Here is a 21,256-nt window from a genome sequence, read left to right as displayed (position 1 = left end):
TCTATAGCAGAAAAAATGTGAACTTGAAAGAAGTCACAGAAGAATACAATGTGATTACATTTATAGAAGTCTCAAAGCAGGCAGAACGAACTAACCTGTCTCTTATACACATCTAGATGTGTATAAGAGACAGATCTCGGCCCATTGCAAGCTCCGCCTCCCAGGTTCATGCCATTCTCCTGCCTCAGCCTCCCGAGTAGCTGGGACTACAGGTGCCCACCACCACACCTGGCTAATTTTTTTGTATTTTTAGTAGAGATGGGGTTTCACTGTGTTAGCCAGGATGGTCTCCATCACCAGACCTTGTGAACCGCCCGTCTCGGCCTCCCAAAGTGCTGGGATTACAGGTGTGAGCCACCACGCCTGGCCTTAAATTTATTTTTTAATTATCCAGCCAAATAACTAAAGGTTAATTATTACAAAAGTGATACCTAACACTAAAGCAGTCGCTGTGTATATTTTAACAGCTGAAAGTAAGATTCAGGAGAAACAACTAAACAGTTGTTAAATATCTATCTGTATATACTTGACACTGGGCTAATTGCTTTACATAATGTCTTGCAGAATTTGCACAGAAATCTTGAGGTGATAGGCAGCCTTATACATTTAAATGGCATGTTGAGGTTGATATGTATCAGTTATGAGTGCACTCAGCCGTTATGTAGTGATGTAGTGAAATTGTAATAGTGGCCCGTAGTTCTCAGACTTTGGTGTAATACTTAGCTACTGAAAATGCGTCCTTGGCTGGGCATGGTGGCTCAGGCCTGTAGTCCTAACACTTTGGGAGACCAAAGTGGGCAGATCACCTGAGGTCAGGAGTTTGAGACCAGCCTGGCCAGCATGGCGATACCCTATCTCTCCAAAAAAATACGAAAATTAGCCGGGTGTGGTAGTGCATGCCTATAATCCCAGCTACTTGGGAGGCTGAGGTGGGAGAACTGCTTGAACTGTTCTTCGGCCCATTCCTTGAGGGTTCAGAAGGTCTAGGATAGATCTAACATTTTTCAATTCTAACAATCTGCAGGGTGGTAGTGATGCTGTCACATGAGGTATAACAATTTTAGTGGTACTGGCTTAAACAAGGAGGACGTGATTATCTCACGTAGTAAGTCTTAGATAGTTCCAAGTTTGGCGCAGAGGCTGAACACTATTGTCAAGGACCTAGACTTTCTCTGTCTTTCTGTTCTGTTCTTAGTGTGTTGAGTTCTGGTCCTTAGCTTTGTTGTTCCTTGGTTGTGATAAAATGTGACTGTGTTCAGAGTGAGGGAATACTTATCAAAGCAGTCTAAGAAAATCTTTCCAGAAGTGTATCTGGAGAAGTCTTTCTTGAAGCATAAAATAGAAAACTCCACCCTTTATCTTTACATGTTATTGGCTAGACCTTGGCTTATATAACCACCCAGAGCTGCAGCGGGGGCTGAGAGAGTATCTTCCTTTGTATTTAAGTCTCAAAAGAGACAGGCTGGCAAGAGAGAAGAGGGAGGGAATAGCTTGGTAGCTAGCTCAGCAGCAGTTTGTGCTACAATAGCCAGTACATGATGGGGCCAAGATTCACACCTGTCTGTCTGGTTTCAAAGTTCTTGTTGTTTGTTTGCTTCAGTAATTTACTCTTGACTCCTTTCTATCTCCTAGCTAGTTCTTTTTTATTTGTCATGTCTGGCAGTACTAGTGGGGTTTTTGTTTATTTGTTTGTTTTTTATTGAGACAGGGTCTTGCTCTGTCTTCCAGGCTGGAGTGCAGTGGTGTGGTCGTAGCTCACTGCAGCCTCAGCCTCCCGGGCTCAAGCAATCCTCCCACCTCAGCCTCCTGAGTAGCTGGGACTGTAGGCACTCACAACCATGCCTAGCTAAGGCCTTTTTTTTTTTTTTTTTTTGAGATGGAGTCTAGCTGTCTCCCAGGCTGGAGTACAGTGGCACGATCTCGGCTCACTGCAAGTTCCGCCTCCCGGATTCACGCCATTCTCCTGCCTCAGCCTCCCAAGTAACTGGGACTACAGGTGCCCGCCACCGCACCCGGCTAATTTTTTGTATTTTTAGTAGAGACAGGGTTTCACCGTGTTAGCCAGCAGGATGGTCTCAATCTCCTGACCTCGTGATCCGCCTGCCTCTGCCTCCCAAAGTGCTGGGATTACAGGCCTGAGCCGCCGCACCTGGCCAGTTTTTTATTTTTTATGGAGAATCAGGGCCTCGCCGTGTTGGCCAGGCCGGTCTCAGACTCCTCCTGGGCTCACGTGATCCTCCCACCTTGGCCTCGCAAAATACTGAGATTACAGGCATGAATCACTGTGACCATTAGTGGGTTCTAATCACATACTTTATATCAGTCAGTGTCCCAGCAGGAAACAGATGGTATACTCAAATGTAATTGAATTGAGCTTAATAAAGGGGCTGTTGACAGCACACAACAGTCTGGTCAGGGTTAAGGAAAACTTAACAAGGAAGAGTTAAGTACTTCATACCTATCAGCGATTGGGGGAAACTTTATCATTTCTAAACCCCAAGGAAGCAGAGGGAGGGAGTGGGTACAGGAACTAGAAAAGAATAGCTGCTGTTGTTGAAGAGTACTTTGGTAGTGAGAGAAAACTGTAACTGTAACCAACCTCCTAGGGAGGCGTTTGGGAATAAACACCCCAACGATGCTTTACTTCCATCTCCTGGTTTTCTGCTAATGCTCCCTATGAACTGAACTCACCAGAATCCAGCGGGCAATGTGAGTTTTGGCGGAGGCTATAAAGGTCAGCCTATTTAAGCATAGAGCTAGGTAGAGAAGGTTGGAAATGGATTTGACGTGGCAAAACAAAAATATTTTGTACACATCTGCAAGGTGAAAGAAGAAATGTTTGAGGGAAGATGGGCTGAACCCAGTGGCTCCTGCCTGTAATCCCAGTACTTTGGGAGACTGAGGGAGGAGGATGGCTTGAAGCTAGGAGTTTGAGACCAGTCTGGGCAACATAGGGAGACCCCGTTTCTACAAAAAATAAAAACTAACTCTGTGTGGTAGTGCATGTCTGTAGTCCCAGCTACTTAGAAGACTGAGGCAGGAGGATTGCTTGAACTCAGGAGTTCAAGGCTACAGTGAGCTATGATTACACCACTGTACTGCAGCCTGGGCAACATAGCAAGACCCTGTCTCAAAAAAAAAAAAGTTTGAGGAAAGAGAAGAGATACTAAGAAGCTATGTATGTCCATAAACATGAAAATATGTTTAAACTCATCAATAATGCAGGAAATCTAATCGAAACCATAGTGAGATAATGTATATACATCAGATTAACAAAGAAAAAAAAACTCACTGCCAAGTTTTGACAGGAATGTGGAATTGCTCATAGTGTAGCACATCTATTTTGATAAGCACTTGGCATTGCTGAATACAATTGGATATTATATATTATACCCTTTGACTAAGGATTTTTTCTTGAGTATTTACCCTCAATTTTGCCGCAGGAGATTTGTGTAAGTATTTTAATAGAATTGTTCATAGCATTCCAATGAGGAGATAACCCAAATAGCCATCAGTAGTTGATAAACAAATTGTTAAGCCGCGGAATACTCTATAGCAGAAAAAATGTGAACTTGAAAGAAGTCACAGAAGAATACAATGTGATTACATTTATAGAAGTCTCAAAGCAGGCAGAACGAACTAACTCAGAGTGTTCGTTACCACTGTCAGCAGGGGAGGAGAGGAGAGGGTCGTTTCCACCTGAGCGTAGGCTTCCTGGGAGATTCCGAGGTACTGTTAATATCCTTTTCTTTTTTGAGACAGGGTTTGCCTCTGTCACCTAGGCTGGAGTGCAGAGTCGCAACCTTGGCTCACTGCAACCTCCACTTCGCAGGCTCAAGCCATCCTCCCACCTCAATCTCCCAAGTAGCTGGGACTGTAGCTACAGTGCCTGGCTAATTGTAATTTTTTTTTCCCCCTCATCCTACAGTCCAAAGGCACTGGCTAATTTTTGTATTTTTTGTAGAGACAGGGTTTTGCCAACTTGCCAAGACTGGTCTTGAACTCATGAGCTCAAGCGATCCTCCTGCTTTGGCCTCCCAAAGTGTTGGGATTACAGGTGTGAGCCACTGGGCCTGGCCATTATTAATGCTAAGTACTTTAACCTGTATGGTGGGTACACAGGTGTTCATTATTTATAAAAACGTTTTGCACTCTTAAGTGTGATAAAAAATAAGAAGTAGATATGATGAACATTGGAAGGGTGCCACAAACATTGTCTCAAGCACCATATAGAGGTATTTATTGATGACCTGCTATGTAGAGAGCATATTTTGGGTGCTGGAAAAACAGTGGTGACCAAAATCAACAGTTGTTTTGGGGTGTTTAGCATTGGTGATGAGGCCAGGTGTGGTGACTCACGCCTGTAATCCCAGCTACTTGGGAGGCTGAGGCAGGAGAATCACTTGAACCCAGGAGGTGGAGGTTGTAGTAAGCCAAGATCGCACCACTGCACTCCAGCCTGGGCGACAGAGCGAGACTACGTCTCAAAAAAAAAAAAAAAAAAAAAAAAAATTGGTGATGAGACTTATGAAAGAAAAGCACAGGGTATTTATTGAAGTTTATAATCAGGGGAATCAGAATTGGTGTTGTCCTCCTGCTCTGAGGAGGCAATATTTAAAGTGAAACCTATAGGTTGAGTAGGATATATCCATGGGAGAAGGGGGCATTGAGTATTTCAGGGAGAGAGAACAGGGTGTGTGAAGGCCCTTAGGCAAAAGGGAACTTGATGGTCAGGAATGGGGTTTCTCAATGTTGGCATTACAGACTTTAGAACAGATGATTCTAGTGGGTGCTGTCCTGTGCATTGTAGGGTATTTAGCACCATACCTGACTTCTACCCTCTAGATGCCAGTAGCACCCTCTGAGTTGTGAAAATCAGACATTGCCATATGTCTTGGGGAAAAGAAAAGAGGGATGACAGAATTACCCCTGTATTGTACTGGGAAAACCGTTGTACTGGAAGAACAGAAAAATCAATGTGGCTAGACTATGTAAGGAGGGAGGATGGTGGCAATGGTAGTATCGGGTAGCCAAGGGCTAGATCTTGTATAGGTCCTCAAAGGTTAGGTCATGGTTTGAACTCGGTTGTTTTTGGTTTTTGATTTATCATAAGGCTTACTTTGCAAAACTGGTTTGAACTCTGTTTTTTTTGTTTTTGTTTTTGTTTTTGAGGCAGAGTTTTGCTCTTGTTGCCCAGGCTGGAGTGCAGTGGTGTGATAGCTCACTGCAACCTCCGCCTCCTGGGTTCAAGTGATTCTCCTACCTCAGCCTCCTGAATAGCTGGGATTACAGGCGACTGCCACCGTGCCCGGCTAATTTTTGTATTTTTAGTAGAGACAGTTTCACCATGTTGGCCAGACTGGTCTCAAACTCCTGACTTCAGGTGACCCACCCACCTCGGCCTCCCAAAGTGCTAGGATTACAGGCATGAGCCACTGTGCCCGGCCTGGTTTGAACTCTTAATGAGCATTGGAAAAACTTTGTATTTTTTGTTTTTATTTTTATTTTGTGAGATAAGGTCTCACTGTGTTGCCCAAGCTTGAGTGTGGTGCACAGTCATAACTGACTTCATCTTTGACGTCCCAGGCTCAAGTGACCCTCTTACCTCAGCCTCCCTAGTAGCTGGGATCACTGGCATGCACCACCTCGCCTGGAAAAATTTTTTGTATTTTTTGTAGAGACGAGGTTTCACCATGTTACCCAGGCTGGTCTTGAACTCCTAGGCTCAAGCAGTCCACCCACCTTGGCCTCCCAAAGTGCTGGGACTACAGCCGTGAGCCACCATGCCTGGCCAGTGTTTTTGTTTACTTAACAGTATTTTTTGAAGAGCAGTTTTTAGTTTTGTTGAGGCTGAATAGAAAAGCAAATAAACCTTAAATATGTCTGTAATTATATTAAACATAAGTAGTCTAAACATTTCAGTTAAAAGGTGGACATTGACCAGGTATGGTGTGTGCCTGTAGTCCCAGTTACTTAGGAGGCTGAGGCGAGAGAATTGCTTGAGCCCAGAAGTTCAAGGACAGACTCGGCAACATAACAAAAATCTCGTTTCTTTAAAACAATAACAAAACAGTGGAAATTCTCATTTTGGGCAGAAAAAGCAACACCAAATGGTACTGCTTTGTGTATATAAGAGAGATATACATAGAATAAAAGTGAAAGAATGGAAAAATATATACCATGTTAACATAAGTCAAAGGAAATCTGAAGGGGCTATGTAAGTATCAGAGGATAGATTTCAGATTAAAGAGTGTAACCAGGGATAAAGAACTAGCAAGTCATTTTTTAATGAAAAAAAGGAGTCATTTTGTCAAGAGGACGTAGCAGAGGTTCGCACCCCCCTAGCCCCCCAAGATAGGGGTCTCACCCTGTCACCCAGGCAGGAGTGTAGTGGCACTGTCATAGCTTACTGCAGCCCAAAAAAACTGGGCTCAAGCTATCTTCCTGCCTCAGTCTCCTCAGTAGTTAAGACTATGGGCACATGCCATCATGCTTGGCTAATTTTATTTTATTTTGTAAAGATGAGGTCTCCCTGTGTTGCCCAGGCTAGCCTCAAATTCCTGGGCCTGGCCGGACATGGTGGCTCATGCCTGTAATCCTGGCCCTACACAATTGATTTTTGACAGAGGTGGAAAGGTAATTAAGTGGAGAAAGGTGTTACTTCAACAAATGGTTCTGGAACAATTGGATATCCATATATAGTTTTTTTTTTTTTTTTGTAGTGTAGGCCAGGCACGGTGTCTCACGCCTGTAATCCCAGTCCTTTGGGAGGCTGAGACGGGCAGATCACTTGAGGTCAGGAGTTCGAGATCAGCCTGGCCAACATGGCAAAACCGTGTCTCTACAAAAAATACAAAAATTAGCCTGGCATGGTGGTGCGTGCCTGTAGCCCCACCTACTCGGGAGACTGAGGCAGGAGAATGGCTTGAACCCAGGAAGCGGAGGTTGCAGTGAGCTGAGATCGCACCACTGCACTCCACCCTGGGCGACAGAGAGAGACTGTGTCTCAAAAATAAATAAAAAATAAATACATAAAATGTAAATTATTGAACTGTATTCACATATTTTAGGCGGGTACAGTGATTGCCCTTTGGCCTTGTATATTGGCATAGTACATGAATCATGAACCTAGATTGTGATCATTTCATTGTTTTAGGGTGTCATATTTCAACCTAGAAGTCTCAGAAGTAAAGTTGGAAACAGTTCATTGTACTTGGGTACTTTACTGTTTCAATCACTTTTTGTTAGTTGAGGAGCATGTATATTGGATGATATATTCTAAATATCTTCAGGTTTCTGATTCTTATTTATTATCTCTGATTTTCTCTACTGTCTCCTTTATAGGTTGGGAAGGAGAAAATGCTCAAGGTGAAGATTGTGAAGATTCATCCTTTGGAGAAAGTGGATGAAGAGGCCACTGAGAAGAAATCGGATGGTGCTTGTGATTCTCCATCAAGTGACAAAGAGAATTCCAGTCAGATTGCTCAGGACCATCAGAAGAAGGAGACAGCTGTGAAAGAGGATGAAGGAAGGAGAGAAAGTATTAGTATGTTTGATACTAGCTTTCCTTAGTGCTTTATGAGATCCTGTTTATTTTATTTTATTTTAATTTTATTTTATTTTAATTTAATTTAATTTAATTTTATTTTATTTTTAGACAGAATCTTGCTTTGTTGCCCAGGCTGGAGTGCAGTGGCGCGATCTTGGCTCACTGCGAGCTCCGCCTCCCGGGTTCACGCCATTCTGCTGCCTCAGCCTCCAAGTAGCTGGGACTACAGGCGCGCACCACCATGCCCGGCTAATTTTTTGTATTTTTAGTAGAGACGTGGTTTCACCATGTTAGCCAGGATGGTCTCGATCTCCTGACCTCGTGATCCGCCCACCTTGGCCTCCCAAAGTGCTGGGATTACAGGCGTAAGCCACCGCACCCGGCGTTTATTTTATTATGAACATACCTTTTAGGGTTCTCTAGCAACCAAATGTGTGATTTTTTTATGTAGACATGATTTTGTTCATTTATGATTCATAGAACAACTAAAATGTCCACAACATGAATCAAGACTTGAATCTCCCTAAACAATTACGACCATTTGGAAATCGTTTCCTCTAGTTGCTTAGAAATCTGTGTGCAGGGCCGGGTGCTGTGGCTCATGCCTGTAATCCCAGCACTGAGAGGCTGAGGAGGGCAAATCATCTAAGGTCAGGAGTTCGAGACCAGCCTGGTCAACATGGTGAAACCCCGTCTCTACTAAAAATACAAAAATTGGCGGGTTGTGCTGGCGCACGCCTGTAATCCCAGCTACTCGGGAAGCTGAGGCAGGAGAACCTCTTGAACCGAGGAGGCGGAGTTTGCAGGGAGCTGAGATCGCACCATTGCACTCTAGCCTGGACCATAAGAGCAGGGCCACAAGGGCAAAACTCCATCTCAAAAAAAAAGAAGAAAAAAAGTTGTGTGCACATTGCTAGCTACCCAAGATGGCAAAGAAAGTTTACTTTCCTTTTGTCTTAAAGTGGAAATGGGTACTTAAAGTGGAAATGGGTACTTTCCTTTTGTCTTAAAGTGGAAATGGGAAATGTGTTGGGGGGTGATCAAGGTAGGAAGAGCAAATTCTAATACTTTTTGCTCTTTACATCATAAGCCAATGTGATGGTTTTAGGTACAGCTCACACTTGAACAACGTTTGAGTTTGAACTGCACAGGTCCACGTATAAATGGAATTTTTCTTTTTCTTTTTTTTTTTTTAATGGCACTTGTCCATCTCTCAGTGTTTTTTCAATGAATGTATTGGAAAATTTTTTGGAGGCTTGTAACAGTTTGAAGAAACTCAGAGACGAACTGAGTACCCTAGAGATATTGAAAAAAAAGAACAAAAAGTTAGGTATGTCATAAATGCATAAAATACATGTAGATACTAGTCTGTTTTATCATTTACTACCATAAAATATATACAGAAGTCTATTACAAAAAGTTAAAATTTATCAAAACTTACACAAACAGACCATACATGGCACTTTTCTCAGTCAAGAGAAATGTGAAGATTCAGTATTAAATAATAATGAAATAAAATGAACTATGGTACATACTATACTACTGTAATCATTTCCTAGTGACCTGTTGCAGTTGCAGTGACCTCAGTCATCTTATGTGATGCTAGTTCATCTCTCTAGTAAATTGGTAATTGTCCTACTGTCCTTTTTTGGCTTTTCATAGATAAGGTCTTGCTCTGTTACCCAGGCTGGAGTGCAGTGGCATGATCATGGCTCACTGCAGCCTCGACATTCCTGGCTCAAGCGATCCTCCCACCTCATCTTCCCAAGTAGCTGGGACTGTAGGCATGCACCACCCCACCCAGCTAATTTTTGTAGGGTTTTTGTTGTTGTTGTTGTTTTGTAGAGATCAGTTCTCAGTATATTGCTCAGGCTGGTCTTGAACTCCTGAGCTCAAGCGATCCTCCTGCTTTGACCTCTTTTTTTTTGAGACAGGGTCTTACTGTGTTGCCCCCAGGCTGGAGTGGAGTGTTGCAATCACAGCTTACTGCAGCCTGGACCTCCTTGCGGCCTCGGCCTCATGCTATTACAGGCATGACCCACTGTGCCTGTCTGTATACACAGATTTTTGCCTGCAAGAGAAGGAGAGGTCAGAGCCCTAATCCCTGTGCTGTTCAAGGGTCAATTGCACTTTCTTCTCTCCATAATCTGTAATTTAAGTCCCTCTCACATGGGAGCAGGTAAAATCCTGAAACTGTGATATCCTAGGGACCTGGAGACTCTGACAATATTGTTTTCAAAGTTGAAGAATTGAGATTTGGCTCACTGGGAAGACCGTTCAGCCTCTGAGGCCTTCATTAATAAAGAATTTGACTGGACTCGGTTATTGTTGCCTCCAAAAATGTAGGTGCACCAAGTGTTTGGTGTGTATTGGTCTCCCTCCCCATGAGTGTTAGAGAATCAAATAATATTAGCTCACTGTTTAACTAGTACAAACTTTGCATTAGAATGTGATGTTGTCTGTCTCCCATTCTGTTTTGTGTCTCTAGATGTTTTGGATCTGTGCAGATGGTTTTCAAGGTACTTTCTTAATATAGTTTGAAGCAAACTTCTGAGAGTGTCATTGTAGTTGGTCCACCACGAGTTGTTGATACTTCAGTTTTGTTTTCTCCTCTGTATTGCGAATGCTAACTTCTGTGTTTTCGAGTTTCCCTCTTCTTTTTGATATTGAAGTTTTGTAATAAGGGCATTACTTGCAATTCCTTGAGGTTGAGAAGTGTTTTGGTTAGGAATGTTCTCTCTGCTTTCTGAACATCAGTTTTATTGTGGTCTTACTTCTGCCTCTATATTCCTGAAGTAGTTCCTATTAAGTTTACAAGTGTCCTCTTAATTGTCAAATGCAGATATTTCTTCTTGGCCTGTGTTTGACTTTTCTGTTGTATTTATTAATATTTATTATTTTTTTAACATTTAAGTTCAAGGGTAGAAGTGCAGGGTTGTTGCATAGGTAAACTTGTGTCATAGGGGTTTGTTGTATACATTATTTCATCACCCAAGTATTAAGCCTAGTGCCATTAGTTGTTTTTCCTCAAAAAGCCCCAGTGTGTGTTGCTCCCCTCTGTGTCCATGTGTTCTCATCATTTAGCTCCCACTTACAAGTGAGAACATACAGTATTTGGTTTTCTGTTGCTGTGTTAGTTCGCAAGGATAATAGCCTCCAGGTTCATTCATGTCCCTGCAAAGGACATGATCTCATTCTTTTTTATGGCTGCATAGTATTCCATGGTGTACGTGTACCACGTTTTCTTTCTTGTGTCCATCATTGGCTTTTAGGTTGACTCCATGTCTTTGCTATTGTGAATAGTGTTGCATCTATTACATTTAATACTGTTGATCACTCATATCTCTTAGCTTGATACCACTGTCTCCTAGTGCGTCAGCTATTCCGTTTCTTTACTTCCTTCCTTCCCTGCCATTCCTTTGACTTTTTCCATAGGATTCTATTCTTTGCCTTCTGTTTTTCAGTTTGCATAGTGTACTGTTATATGCTATTCATGCCACAGTTTGAATTCTTTTTTTTTTTTTTTTTTTTTTGTGACCGAGTCTCGCTCTGTCGCCCAGGCTGGAGTGCAGTGGCGCGATCTCGACTCACTGCAAGCTCCGCCTCCCGGGTTCACGCCATTCTCCTGCCTCAGCCTCCTGAATAGGTGGGACTATAGGCGCCTGCCACTGTGCCCGGCTAATTTCTTTCTGTATTTTTAGTAGAGATGGGGTTTCACTGTGTTAGGATGGTCTCAATCTCCTGACCTTGTGATCCGCCCGCCTTGGCCTCCCGAAGTGCTGTGATTACAGGTGTGAGCCACCGTGCCTGGCCACACAGTTTGAATTCTTAGCTATTTGTAGCCTGGTGATTTTCAAGCTTGGGTCAGACTTTTAACTGTTGACTTGATCTTTACTTGCCTGTCCTATATGCAATTTATTTATTTACTTATTTTTGAGATGGAGTCTCGCAGGCTGGAGTGCAGTGGTACAATTTTGGCTGACTGCAACCTTTGCCTCACGGGTTCAAGCGATTCTCCTGCTTCAGCCTTCCCAGTAGCTGGGACTGTGGGAGCATGCTACCACACCCAGCTAATTTTGTATTTTTAATAGAGATGGGGTTTCACCATGTTGGCCAGGGTGGTCTTGAACTCTGGACCTCGAGTGATCTGCCCACCCTGGCCTCCCAAAGTGCTGGAATTACAGGCCTGAGCCACCACGCTTGACCCCTCCTTTATGCAGTTTAGATTCAACATGTGTAAAGCTGAATTGACCTCACTCTTCTTGTATCCCAAGGCAGGTAAACAAGGACTGTTCTCTCTTCATTCTTTTACTTGGCTCACCATCCATCCACCTAGTCTTTAAGGCAAAAAACTTAAGATACCTTTAACATTCTCACGTCTAGTTGGTCACGAACTAGATGCATCTTAACTCTCCTTTTGTATTACAGTTACATAAATTCAGATGTTTACTTTTGAGATAGGGTCTTGCTCTGTCGCCCAGGCTAGGGTGCAGTGGTGTGGTCATAGCTCATTGCAGCCTCAACTCCCAGGCTCAAGTGATCCTCCTGTCTTAGCATCCTGAGTAGCTGAGACCACACATGTGTATCACCACACCTGGCTAATTTGTTTGTTTGTTTAGAGACAGGATCTCACTATGTGACTAAGGCTTGATTTAAACTCCTGGGCTGAAGCAGTCTTCCCACCTCAGCTTCCCAGAGTTCTGGGATTACCTGTGTGAACCTCCGTGCCCAGCCTAATTCAGACGTTTAGCATTGTATTTTCTGATTTCCTTATCTTCAGTCTCAACTTTCCATTTTATATTCGTTGTCTTTTTTTTTTTTTTTTTTTTTTTGAGACAGAGTCTCGCTCCGTTGCCCAGGCTGGAGTGCAGTGGCGTCATCTCGGAGCACTGCAACCTCCACCTCCTGGGTTCAAGCAATTCTCCTGCCTCAGCCTCCCGAGTAGCTGGGATTACAGGCGTGTGCCACCATGCTCAGCTGATTTTTTTTCTATTTTTTGTAGAGACGGGGTTTCACCATGCTGGCCAGGCTGGTCTTGAACTGTTGACCTCAAGTGATCCTCCTGCCTCGGCCCCTTAAGTGCTGGGATTACAGGCACAAGCCACTGTGATGGGCCCCATTTTATGTTGATCTTTCCAGAATGCACCGTAGTTAGTTATAGCCACAGACTGTCATTGGTTCTTTAGTGCTAGGAAGACAAATTCTAATCTCTTTAAATGGTATACAAGGCCCTTTCTAATTATGGCCCTGGCTTACCTTTTTAAATTTTTTTGACTCTAGTATATGTCATATTTAGCCACACCTCATTGCTTGCAGTCTCTGAAGAGGTCATATGGTTTTTTGGTCGTATTCTTTTTTTTTTTTTTTTTTTTTTTTTAAGACAGGGTCTCACTCTGTCTCCTAGCCTGGAGTGCAGTCGCAAGATCAGGGCTCACTGCAACCCTGACCTCCCAGGCTCAAGCCATCCTACCCCAGCCGCCCAAGTAGCTGTGATTACAGGCATGTGCCATCACACCTGGCTAATTTTTTATATTTTTTGTAGAGACAGGGTTTCACCATGTTGCCCAGGCTGGTCTCGAACTCCGGAACTCAGGGGATCCGCCTACCTTGGCCTCCCAAAGTGCTGGGATTACAGGTGTGAACTACCACAGCTGTCCCAAGTCATATTCTTACTCATCTTTCTACCTACCTTCCAGAATAAGTTAGTATTCCTTCTCTGTATTCTCATAGTGTTTTTCTTTTTTGTTTTTTTGAGATGGAGTTTTCGCTCTTGTTACCCAGGCTGGAGTGCAGTGGCGTGATCTCGGCTCTCTGCAACTTCTGCCTCCCAGGTTCAAGCGATTCTCCTGCCTCAGCCTCCTCGGTAGCTGGGATTATAGGGATGTGCCCCCAAGCCTGGCTAATTTTGTATTTTTAGTAGAGATGGGGGTTTCTCCATGTTGATCAGGCTGGTCTTGAACTCCCAACCTCAGGTGATCCACCTGCCTCGGCCTCCCAAAGTGCTGAGTTTACAGATGTGAGCCACTGTGTCCAGCCTCTCATAGTGTTTTTCTTTACCAACTTCTATTATGCTGTTTACCACATTGTAGTTTTTTACTTGGTGACTTTCCTTATAGACTTTAGCTCCTTGAAGTTAAGACATTGTGATTCATTTTTGTGCTACGTCACCCAGTGCATAGTGAAGAGCGGACATTCAGTTAAGACTTGCTAATGAGTGAATGAAAAGGATTAAAATGATTATGTTTTTCACAATTTTCTATGATTTGACTAGATGACAGAGCACGCAGATCGCCACGAAAACTTCCTACTTCATTAAAAAAAGGAGAAAGGAAATGGGCTCCTCCAAAATTTCTGCCTCACAAATATGATGTGAAACTACAAAATGAAGATAAGGTTAGTTGACACTTTACATTAAACTTTTTACATGTGATTGATGTTCTTTAAGAAAATATCATAGGGTTGCTTTTGTTAGAGAATATGTACTAAAGAAAAATGCAAATATCTTTGTACAGCAAATTCTGAGTGGTTTTCTAGTTACAGTAATTAATGATTTCAAGTTAATGTAAATTATATTTTCTTTCCTAGAAGATAGCATGCTTTTCCTCTTTTTTATATGGGAATTACTAGGGTATAAGTAATTCACATTTGAGCTTGAAACTCAGTTTGAAAATTAAGAATCTGTTCCCAGCAGTTGCGGACTTTCCAAGGAAATCATTCCTCCCAGTTAAAAGTAGAGCAGTCATTTGTTAATATAATTAAATTCAGACATTGAGTCAACTCTGCTCAGTGCTTTTACAAGGAACCTTATAAAACTACAAGCTAATAACGTGCAATAGTAAGTACTCTCAAATTAACTTAGTATTATATTTATTCTAAGATGTTCAGTTTTTATTTTATTTTTTTTTGACTTGTCCAGAGTCAGGATATAAGTTAAAATCAATTGGCAAGGGTTTTTTTCATAGTGGTATATAAAATAATGGGTTTGGGCTGGGCGCTGTGTTACTTTTCAGGTACTCCTACACCACCTGTATGTGTAGAATTTTATAAATAGAAAGAGGTGGATTAGCAGACTGGGTGTGGAAGGCAGTGCTCATTTGTCTTCAGATGTAACCATTTTACAGAAGAAACAGCTAAGACCTGAGAAGTTTAGTAACTGTCAAAGTTCTTGATTCAGTAAATGAGATTGGGAAGGATTATAACCCAAATCTTTTGCTGCTTTATTTACATTGTTTTGTTCCTGCCTCAGAATGTTGACAAGTCCAATTCCATTCTGACTGTTTGTTTTATGGTTTGTGATCAGAAGCCTTGGCCGGGTTGTTAGGAATTTTTTTTTTTTTCTTTTTTTAGAGTCAGAGTTTTGTTCTCATTGCCCAGGCTGGAGTGCAATGGCACGATCTTGGCTTACTGCATCCTCTGCCTCCTGGGTTCAAGTGATTCTCCAGCCTCAGCCTCCCAAGTAGCTAGGATTACGGGAATGCATCACCACACCTGACTCATTTTGTATTTTTTGTAGAGACAGGGTTTTACCATGTTGGCCAGGCTGATCTCGAACTCCCGACCTCAGGTGGTCTGCCCCTCTTGGCCTCCCAAAGTGCTGGGATTACAAGCGTGAACCACCACTCCTGGCCTAGGTGTTTTTTTTTTGTTTTTGTTTTTGTTTTTGTCTCTTTTGAGATGGAGTCTTGTTCTGTCGCTCAGGCTGGCGTACAATGGCGCCGTCTCGACTCACTACAGCGTCTGCCTCTTGGGTTCAAGCGATTCTCCTGCCTCAGCCTCACGAGTATCTGGGATTACAGGCGTACGCCACCATCCATGCCTAATTTTTGTATTTTTAGTAGAGACGGATTTTCACCATGTTGGCCAGGCTGGTCTTGAGCTCCTGACCTTGTGATCCGCCTGCCTTGGCCTCCCAAAGTGCTGGGATTACAGGCATGAGCCACTGTGCCCATCCAGGATTTTTTTTTATTTTTGAATATTGGATATTGTTAAATACAATTTTTCACAGACTTTCTTCTCATTCAGCAAGGTAGCTGATTAAAACATGCTTAGTTTTAACCACTTCCCTAAGTATCACTTGTATTCTTATTGATGAGCCCTATTGATATAGATGATATTTTGTTCACAAAGAGTAAGTTGGTTTTAGGAAGAAAGAAAATGCAAATAAGAAAGAGATGATATCTGATGTCATGCTCAGAGATAATTGGTGAATACAGATTTAGTAAATGGTAGTTAGCTCCTAAGTGACTTTTTAAAAAAAAAAATTTGTTTTCCTTCCTTCTCTGTTTCCTGCTATTAAGTGACTTTTAAAAGTAGAACTATTCTGTCTGTATTATTTTATAACTTAATTTGTTCATTTATTGTGTGCTAAGCATCTGTAATGTCATTAAACTTTCTTCCAAAGCAATGTTCTCAGATTTTAATGTATGTGATAGTCACCAGGAGAGCTGATTACACATGTTGATTCGTAACCTTTACTGCCAGAGAGTCATAAGATTCATTAAGTGTGTGGTGAGGCCCAAGCATCTGCATTTTAATAGCACCCTAGATGATTCTGATGAATTTTTCTGGGTTGAGAAACTTTTTTCTTAGGACTGGAGTGTCCATTATATGTACATATTTTCATTTAACAAATCCCTTATTGATGTACCTTTAGGTAATAACCCTCAACCCCTTCCTCACCTTTTTGCTATTACAAGCATTTGATGATGACTTTGTCCATTTACTTCCTAAGATAAATTCTTAACGAGAGGAATTGCTGAAAGGGTATACATACTTTTAGAAAACTTTGATACATATTGACAGATTGCGTAAGGATGTTTTTAAATTGATGTTCTGTCTCTGAAAATTATTCTCCGTTTTCTCTCTTTTTTTAAGAGATAGGGTCCCACTGTGTTGCCCAGGCTGGAGTGCATTGGTGTGACCATAGCTCATTATAGCCTCGATCTCCTGGGTTCAAGTAATTCTACTTCAGGCTCCCAAATAGCTAGGACTATTGGCATATTTTGATATTTGTACACAGAGGGTCTTTTTATATTTCCCAGGCTGATCTCTAACTCCTGGCCTCAAACGGTCTTTACGCCTTGGCCTCCTGAGTTAATGAGATCACAAGTGTAAGATACCATCCCTGGCCAATTTTTTTTTCTCTTCCTAATTTGTAGGTCTATTGATGTAGATGGAATTTTGATTTTTCTGGAGAGAACATATATTGCTTGTTCTCGTTTGGGTAATTACTTTTTACCCCAGTGTTGAGTTATTTATTTATTTTTAACCTAGATCATCAGTAATGTGCCAGCAGACAGCTTGATTCGTACAGAGCGCCCACCAAATAAGGAGATAGTTCGATACTTTATACGGCATAATGCATTACGAGCTGGTACTGGTGAAAATGCACCTTGGGTCGTAGAAGATGAATTGGTGAAGAAATATTCTCTGCCCAGCAAGTTCAGTGACTTTTTACTTGATCCATACAAGGTAAGGTCACTGTTAATTTTTGGACAGCAGGATAAAGCATCATTATTTCTTTGATGGCTCCAGTATATTTATATTTATAGCAGGTTTTGAACTCTATCAGATAATGAATTAAAAATTTTTCAGGTGTATCTGTTTCATATAGGTTGTGATGTGAGGTTGGTAGGGGAGAGGCCACATTGAATATCTTCCCCAGTTCAATTTATTTTTTATTAGGCTAGCATAATTTAAAAACTCTACATACATGTGCTTTTGTGCCTCAGACCCTTTTTGGAATGAGGTATGGTATAAATACAAAAAGTATTTTGTTAACCAGTTACTAAGAATGAAAACTGATTTTGCATGTCAGACAAGATGATCACATACAGTGGCAACCTTAAAAAGAACCTGGAATGAGAAGCACTGTGTGTGATAGGTTAGTGGAAAACCTAGTATTTTCCTCTTGAAGAGTAATTTTTTTTTTTTTGAGATGGAGTCTTGCTGTGTCACCCAGGCTGGAGTGCAGTGGTGCGATCTCTGTTCACTGCAACCTCCTCCTTCTCAGCCTCCTGAGTAGCTGGGATTACAGGCATACGCCACCACACCCAGCTAATTTTTGTACTTTTAGTAGAGATGGGGTTTTGCCATGTTGGCCATGCTGGTCTCGAGCTCCTGACCTCAAGTGATCTGGCTGCTTTGGCCTCCCAAAAGTGCTGGTATTACAGATGTGAACCACCACGCCCGACCGAGAAGGAATAATTTAAAAAATCATCTCTCTTGATTTTCAAAATACTTTTATGAAGTTATATGTTTCATTTTACAGATGGGGAATTTGAGACCTGGTCTAATCAGAACCAACAGAAAGTGATGACAAAACTTAAGACGCTGGTCTAGGATTTCGATTTTCTTTTCCGTTTCAAACTTTATCTGATAAGGTGTTTTTTTTTAATTTAGGTTTTAAAAGTACTTAATGCTTCTTTCATTGGTAAATTTAACACAGCATACTGGCTGGTAATTTTCATCTTGGTCTCTGGGCCAGAGTAGAATCAGAAAAGGGCTCTTGATCCATTAAAACTAGGTCACATTTCCAGGATTTCTTTTTTTCCCATTTCATTTAATTATGAAAATGTAAAGACATCTTAAGTCATAACAACTAAATTAGCTCAGTTATCTTAAGTTGATTATGATGACAAAAGCATATTGAAAAATAATTTTGTTTCTCCAAAACATAGTAAAGACCTCCAGTCATAGTTTTAGCACTTAGCGATTTTCTTATTCTAGACCAACAAGATAAGTGGTGTCTTCTGTTAGGCTCTTTAAATTTTTATTATTTGCTTAAAAGGAAAAATTTAGAAAGCAATTGGCTTTTTCTAGTTCAGGAGTAAATTTTCCATGGAACTTATAATTTTTTCTTAGATGTTCATTTTTGTTTATTGAAGAGAAATTTGAGTTCACTGTCATTTTGTTGCCACAGAGTTTGGAACCATGATTCAACTTTCTCTGGTCTTCACATGAGATTACTGTCTTAACTGTATGAGAACTCTATGAAACCATCTCTAAATGGGTTTTAGACTAATTCTTGGATTACTTGAGTCCTTAAATATTTTCCTCTTTTCTAATCTTACAGCTCTCTGTATGTATTTTAGTTTAGTGATTCAAGTATGTTAATAATGTGAAAGACTCTTTTTATGGGTAAAAGATTTTTTGAGTTTCCTAAGACATAAAAGCCAATCCACCCTTATTTCTTACTTTAGAGACAGGGTCTTGCTGTGTTGCCCAGGCTGGAGTGCAGTGGGACAATCACAGTTCACTGCAGCCTGAAACTTCTGGGCTCAAGTGATCCTCCTCCCTCTGTCTCACTGGTAGCTAGGGACTACAGGCATGTACCACCACGCCCAGCTGATCCACAATTTTTGTAGGAGAGAGAGGCTAGAACTCTGGGAACTTATAACCTGAAAGGTAATTTCTGAAGAAATAAGCTTCTCCCAGAATTTCTAGTGGGGGCTTAAATTACTAATGTTATGAAATTTGGCTAAATTTAGGTTGAAACTAGGAAATGGAAGCTTGCTTAGAGTAAAATGCTATAAGAGGGCAGTGATTTTACTCAGAAAACTTAAGACTCATGTAAAATACTGGTTTACAGAGTTAAAGGCTTATACTCAGATTTATTATTTGTTTTCCCTATCTTAAACAATAATTTCTTATTTCCCAATACTACTTGACATGTCACTGATTGTTTTCTGTATATAAGCTATGTTTTTCCTATTTATAAAATTAGTATTTTGGCTTCTTAGCCAGGACAAAACATAGTAAAGAACACAGATGGTAAGTAGAACTTAAAACATTGCTTTGGATTCTCTATCTAGAAGAAATTTAAAATAATCTGTTGAGGATTAAAGTTGATCACATAGGACCCATCCATCCAAAGGCCTGGAATATTTTCTCTCTCTGTATACCCTTTGGATTTTGTAGAATTTAATGTTCTATCAGGCTCTGAGTACATTTACTGTAGAGAGAGACCAGGCGTAAAGAGAGGGAGTTCTGAGCAATAGTTTTAGCAGGCCGGGCGTGTGCTGGCTCACGCCTGTAATCCCAGCACTTTGGAGGCCAAGGTGGGTGGATCACGAGGTCAGGAGATCGAGACCTCTACCAGAAATACAAAAAATTTGCAGGGTTTGCTGGTGGGCGCCTGTAGTCCCAAGCTACATGGGAGACTGAGGCAGGAGAATTGCTTGAACCTGGGAGGCGCAGCTTATAGTGAGCCGAGATTGCACTACTGCACTCCAGCCTGGGTAACAGAGCGAGACTCTGTCTCCAAAAAAAAAAAAAAAGTTTTAGCAAGGGATCCGTAGGGAGGGCTTACGTGGGAGAGAGGAAAATTATGTAAAGGTGCAGGAATTTTTACCTGAGTACTTAATATGATGATGAGGGTGTGTTTGTGGTTTTCCAAATTCTTTCTAGAATAAAAAATTACTTGAGAATAAGAACTACCTTGCTTATTTTATATCTTGTAATGTTTAGTATAGTATGTTGCATATAATAGGTAACTGGCTATTCATTTCTTGAAGAAGTTCCATTTGTTGGAGAAAAATGCCACTGACATTTGGACTTTAGGGGCAGCATAAGTTTTTGTAGGCCCAATGACTTGGAGGAATGATTTACAAGGAAGTTGGGTGATAACTGTCATCTAAGATGAAATCTGCAGCTCATTTTCCTCTTGTAATACATTGAAGCCCTGTTTTGTTAGTCTCTCCATCATGTTTGAGCTCTTATTTTAGACTGATAAATCCTAGTAGGGAAACCTTTGGATTAGAGGCATAAGAAAAAAATAACACTTTAAGACATTTGGAATTCTGCATGAGTTTAGCCTTGTTCTTAATACATTTTAATATTTTATTTTGAATAATTTTATACAGGAGAGTTGACAAACCCTACTGAATTTCCATGTACTCTTTAATTAGATTTCCTCAGATGTTAACATTTATCATGTTCGTTTATCATTCTCTCTCTCTTTTTTTTTTTTTTTTTTTTGAGGTAGGCCTTTATGCTATCTCCCAGGTTACAGTGCAGTGGAATGATCATAACTCACTGCTTCTCCCAGAATTTCTAGTGGGGGCTTAAATTACTAATGTTATGAAATTTGGCTAAATTTAGGTTGAAACTAGGAAATGGAAGCTTGCTTAGAGTAAAATGCTATAAGAGGGCAGTGATTTTACTCAGAAAACTTAAGACTCATGTAAAATACTGGTTTACAGAGTTAAAGGCTTATACTCAGATTTATTATTTGTTTTCCCTATCTTAAACAATAATTTCTTATTTCCCAATACTACTTGACATGTCACTGATTGTTTTCTGTATATAAGCTATGTTTTTCCTATTTATAAAATTAGTATTTTGGCTTCTTAGCCAGGACAAAACATAGTAAAGAACACAGATGGTAAGTAGAACTTAAAACATTGCTTTGGATTCTCTATCTAGAAGAAATTTAAAATAATCTGTTGAGGATTAAAGTTGATCACATAGGACCCATCCATCCAAAGGCCTGGAATATTTTCTCTCTCTGTATACCCTTTGGATTTTGTAGAATTTAATGTTCTATCAGGCTCTGAGTACATTTACTGTAGAGAGAGACCAGGCGTAAAGAGAGGGAGTTCTGAGCAATAGTTTTAGCAGGCCGGGCGTGTGCTGGCTCACGCCTGTAATCCCAGCACTTTGGAGGCCAAGGTGGGTGGATCACGAGGTCAGGAGATCGAGACCTCT

The 21,256-nt window shown here is 41.1% G+C and overlaps 1 protein-coding gene across 1 annotated transcript in view; it reads left to right on the top strand.

Moving 5' to 3' along the window:
* The window catches only part of BAZ1B (bromodomain adjacent to zinc finger domain, 1B), an 86,613-nt gene that overhangs the window by 19,579 nt on the left and 45,778 nt on the right, over window positions 1-21,256 (top strand). The window contains exons 6-8 of the mRNA XM_011976357.1: window positions 7,345-7,546; window positions 13,821-13,942; window positions 16,823-17,020. Of these exons, the coding sequence (XP_011831747.1) occupies window positions 7,345-7,546; window positions 13,821-13,942; window positions 16,823-17,020 (522 nt within the window). The remainder of the gene's footprint in view (window positions 1-7,344; window positions 7,547-13,820; window positions 13,943-16,822; window positions 17,021-21,256) is intronic.

The sequence above is a fragment of the Mandrillus leucophaeus genome, unplaced genomic scaffold (assembly GCF_000951045.1).
Source record: "Mandrillus leucophaeus isolate KB7577 unplaced genomic scaffold, Mleu.le_1.0 Scaffold164, whole genome shotgun sequence".
NCBI lineage: Eukaryota > Metazoa > Chordata > Mammalia > Primates > Cercopithecidae > Mandrillus > Mandrillus leucophaeus.
Note: the sequence above shows the minus strand (reverse complement) of the source record. Positions and strands in the feature narration are given on the sequence as shown.